The 4169-nt window shown below is 38.7% G+C and overlaps 1 protein-coding gene across 1 annotated transcript; it reads right to left on the bottom strand.

Moving 5' to 3' along the window:
• Positions 1-1642: 1642 nt before the first annotated feature.
• On the bottom strand, positions 1643-2725 carry LOC115115906 (trace amine-associated receptor 8c-like). Its single transcript, XM_029644388.2, has one exon. It carries the CDS (start codon positions 2680-2682, stop codon positions 1720-1722), a length of 963 nt encoding a protein of 320 aa, XP_029500248.1. The 5' UTR covers positions 2683-2725; the 3' UTR covers positions 1643-1719.
• Between the last annotated feature and the right edge of the window lie 1444 nt (positions 2726-4169).

Below are 4169 nucleotides of genomic sequence, written 5' to 3' on the forward strand. Positions count from 1 at the left end.
GTGTAACCTATGAAATTTGGAATAAATAAGAGATTAAAATATTGTAGGCAGCAGAGGCTGCTGATATTACTCTTATAAAGACCAGTTTCAGGAAGGACCAAGGTTGAAGGTAAATATATGGTTATTTGCTTTGATTAAGAGTTTGTAGAAAGTGTTTAAGCTGATTATATTTGCAATATTTTCTGGCATAGTATAGCGCATTAAGGATTGATTGAGCATTATTGTTGTATTGAGAAACTGTAGAACCATTGAATTGTAATAACGTGTATAAGACAAAAAACAGAGTAAAAGCTTGAAACGTTGACAACTAGGCCAGATTATCGATCTGGAGAGCAAACGCCTTTGACACTCTCACGGAACAGAAAGTGACCCTGGTTGTAGGTTAAAGTGATTGCACTAAAGAATATTTCATTGTGTGGACAATAATATATTTTTAGGAGAGTCAAAACATATACCAATACTAGTTTCCAAGTGACTACTAGTTGATTTGCATAATAACTAACAGAAGATTAGTTATTAGGTATTGATATATAAGAGAAAAAGACTCAAGGTAAGGGTGTATAGGAAGAATCTATAAACTTAGCATACTAAGAAGAGTACATTTATCCAAGGCCCCATACTAGACCGGGAGATAAAGGGATTGACAACGTGAACGAAGGAACAACCCCAACTCACGTGAAGGGCCATTACGAATAAATAGAAGGGTTGGTAGGGCCGCACGGCTAGGCCCTTGTTACACCGAAGTGACTAAAATCCTAAAGTACTCTGCCCAGCCAGAGGACGGGATAGAGGCTTTTGCTGCAGGCGAAGTCAGCACCGTGACAAGTCACCTGGGCTCAGGGTATTTAAACTGCTTTACTAATCACTCTCTCTCTCTCTCTCTCTCCCTCTCTCTCTCTGCTCCTCCAGGTATGATCCTGTTTTGTTTGTTCCTTTGTAGTTTTACTTAGTTTTCACTCAGTCATATTCACACACACACAGATTCACGCATCCCTGCACTTTACATACACCCTACATTATGATACTTTCACACCTCATTCCCTTTTCTTTGTTTAAAGTTAATAGTTTTGTTTACAATAAAGAACCTTTTTGATTGGCTCATACCTGTTCGTGTCCCCTCATTTTTGCAACAGGCTATGAGCCGGCATGTGACAATACCCAGTATGTTGAGGTTGAAGTGTCTGCTAATGGTCTCCTCTGTTGTGTTGAATAATTCATGTATATACTGTAGTAGTTATTTATAAATGTCAGAATACCTAGCTGAATAACATTTAGTAAATGTGGCCTTAATATTAAATGGTGAGCAAACTGGAAATTCCTTGTTCATTTGAACTTTACTTTACTTGATGAAGACGTTGTGTCACAATTGAGCCACTAGAGGGAGATGTTAAATAACATATAGAATGAGTCATGACGTCCTCAGAATGTACTATTAGAACACTTACATACTATTTATCATTACCATGGAACAACCACAGCCTTAGGTATTTGGAGTACACAATCCACAATGACTACAATGTCTTTTATAAAACAAGCTTATGCCTTCTCCAATTCATTCCAATCCAATCCAGACAATCATTCTGTATCAACACCACATATATCATGACAACACTGAGATAAGTAATGTCGGTGTATTGTTACATAAAATAATTACAACAATTGTAGAACAAAACTATATCAAACAAATGTTTGCCGAACTAGGAAATCATATTATAGGAACTATAAACGTCTTATCTTCAAAGTTAAAATAAGTTTAGCTGTCACTTTGAACCATGGATAAAAGAAAGCATAAATTATTGGATTAATTAAGGAATTAACAAATGCCAGATAACTGGTGAAATATGATATTAAATGATCTCCTATAACAGAAAAAACAAAGTAAATAAATAGAGATGGAATCCAAGAAAGGAGATAGGTGAAAACAACAATACCTAGAGTTTTTGCTGCTTTTCTCTCAGACTTATTTGCCTGTACAGTTTGAACACCAGACACACTGGCAGCCTCTTTAGAAAATACCTTTCTGGCCTGTGATCTGGCCACCACAAAGATTTTCATGTAAAGTGTTAGAATAATAGAGCACGGGACAACCATTATAAATACAATGTACATTATATTAACCCATATTAACCCTTCTACAATAAAACATTCTGTCAAACACCTACTGGGTGTCTTTACATTTACAAAGTTTTGTATAATAACAGCATCATATATGATACAACAACACCAGGTAATGGATATACAACAGATAGTTCCTGTTATTCTTATTTTAGAGTGGTACAATAAGGGATCACACACAGCAACATAGCGGTCAATAGATATCAAGACCAAATTGCCAAGAGATAAAGTAGTACATAAAAAAGTAATGTAGAATTGAAACACGCAGAAATATTCTCCAAAACCCCAGCATGATTCCATTATTGCTACAGTCGCTACTGGTATCACAATCAGTCCCACCAGGAGATCTGACACAGCCAGAGAGAGGATGAGCAGGTTGGTTGGAGTGTGGAGCTGCTTGAAGTGAGAGATGGAGATGATCACCAGTAGGTTCAAAAATACTGTAACTGATGAAATCAATGAGAAGAAGATGTACAGTGTTATGTAGATAGATGTCGATAGAAAAGCCTTTCTGCAAGAAGAGTTTCCGTCTTGAAAACAGTATTGAAAATCTTCCATTTCCTCCATTTCTAATGAAAAGTAAAAATGCTGAGGTCCTGATCCTGCTTGGTCCTGTGTGTGACCCTGTCAGGTCCGCCTTCTGATAAACTCTGAGCTCTGCCTCTCTATTTATCCCTGAGTTACTGACAGAAACTCCCCTCCCTGGAGTCTCTCTACACACACACACACACACACACACACACACACACACACACATGAACAGACAGTTGGATAAACAAATAATTAATGAAAGCATGATGTAATGTATGACAGGATTTGATGTTGCTGTGCCCACCTGGCCTGTCATTCAGACGGACTGATAGTTAGAGATGAGAGAAAAGGTACATTTTCTCCAATTCAAATCGAATGTTATTTGTCAACAGCGCCGATCAGGTGTTGACCTTACAGTGAAATGCTTACTTTACAAGCCGTTTACCAACAATGCAGTTTTAAGAAAAAATACATTTTAAGTAAAAAATAGATAAGTAAAATATAACAGTAACAAATAATTAGAGCAGTAAAATAACAATATCGAGGCACAGTCAATGTGGAGGCTATATACAGGGGGTACCGGTACAGAGTCAATGTGGAGGCTATATACAGGGTGTACCGGTACAGAGTAAATGTGGAGGCTATATACAGGGGGTACCGGTACAGAGTAAATGTGGAGGCTATATACAGGGTGTACTGGTACAGAGTAAATGTGGAGGCTATATACAGGGTGTACCGGTGCAGAGTTCATGTGGAGGCTATATACAGGGTGTACCGGTACAGAGTCAATGTGGAGGCTATATACAAGGGATACCAGTACAGAGTCAATGTGGAGGCTATATACAGGGGATACCAGTACAGAGTCAATGTGGAGGCTATATACAAGGGGTACTGGTACAGAGTCAATGTGGAGGCTATATACAGGGTATACCGGTACAGAGTCAATGTGGAGGCTATATACAGGGTGTTACAGTACAAAGTCAATGTGGAGGCTATATACAGGGGGTACCGGTACATAGTTAATGTGGAGGCTATATACAGGGGTACCGTTACAGAGTAAATGTGGAGACTATATACAGGGTATTACGTTACAGAGTCAATGTGGAGGCAATATACAGGGGTACCGTTACAGAGTAAATGTGGAGACTATATACAGGGTATTACGTTACAGAGTCAATGTGGAGGCTATATACAGGGGTACCGTTACAGAGTAAATGTGGAGACTATATACAGGGTATTACGTTACAGAGTCAATGTGGAGGCTATATACAGGGTGTTACAGTACAGAGGAAATGTGGAGGCTATATACAGGGTGTACCGGTACAGAGTCAATGTGGAGGCTATATACAGGGTGTACCATTACAGAGTAAATGTGGAGACTATATACAGGGTATTACGTTACAGAGTCAATGTGGAGGCTATATACAGGGTGTTACAGTACAGAGTCAATGTGGAGGCTATATAGAGGGGGTACCGGTACATAGTTAATGTGGAGGCTATATACAGGGTGTACCGGTACAGAG

The sequence above is a fragment of the Oncorhynchus nerka genome, linkage group LG1 (assembly GCF_034236695.1).
Source record: "Oncorhynchus nerka isolate Pitt River linkage group LG1, Oner_Uvic_2.0, whole genome shotgun sequence".
Taxonomy (NCBI): Eukaryota; Metazoa; Chordata; class Actinopteri; order Salmoniformes; family Salmonidae; genus Oncorhynchus; species Oncorhynchus nerka.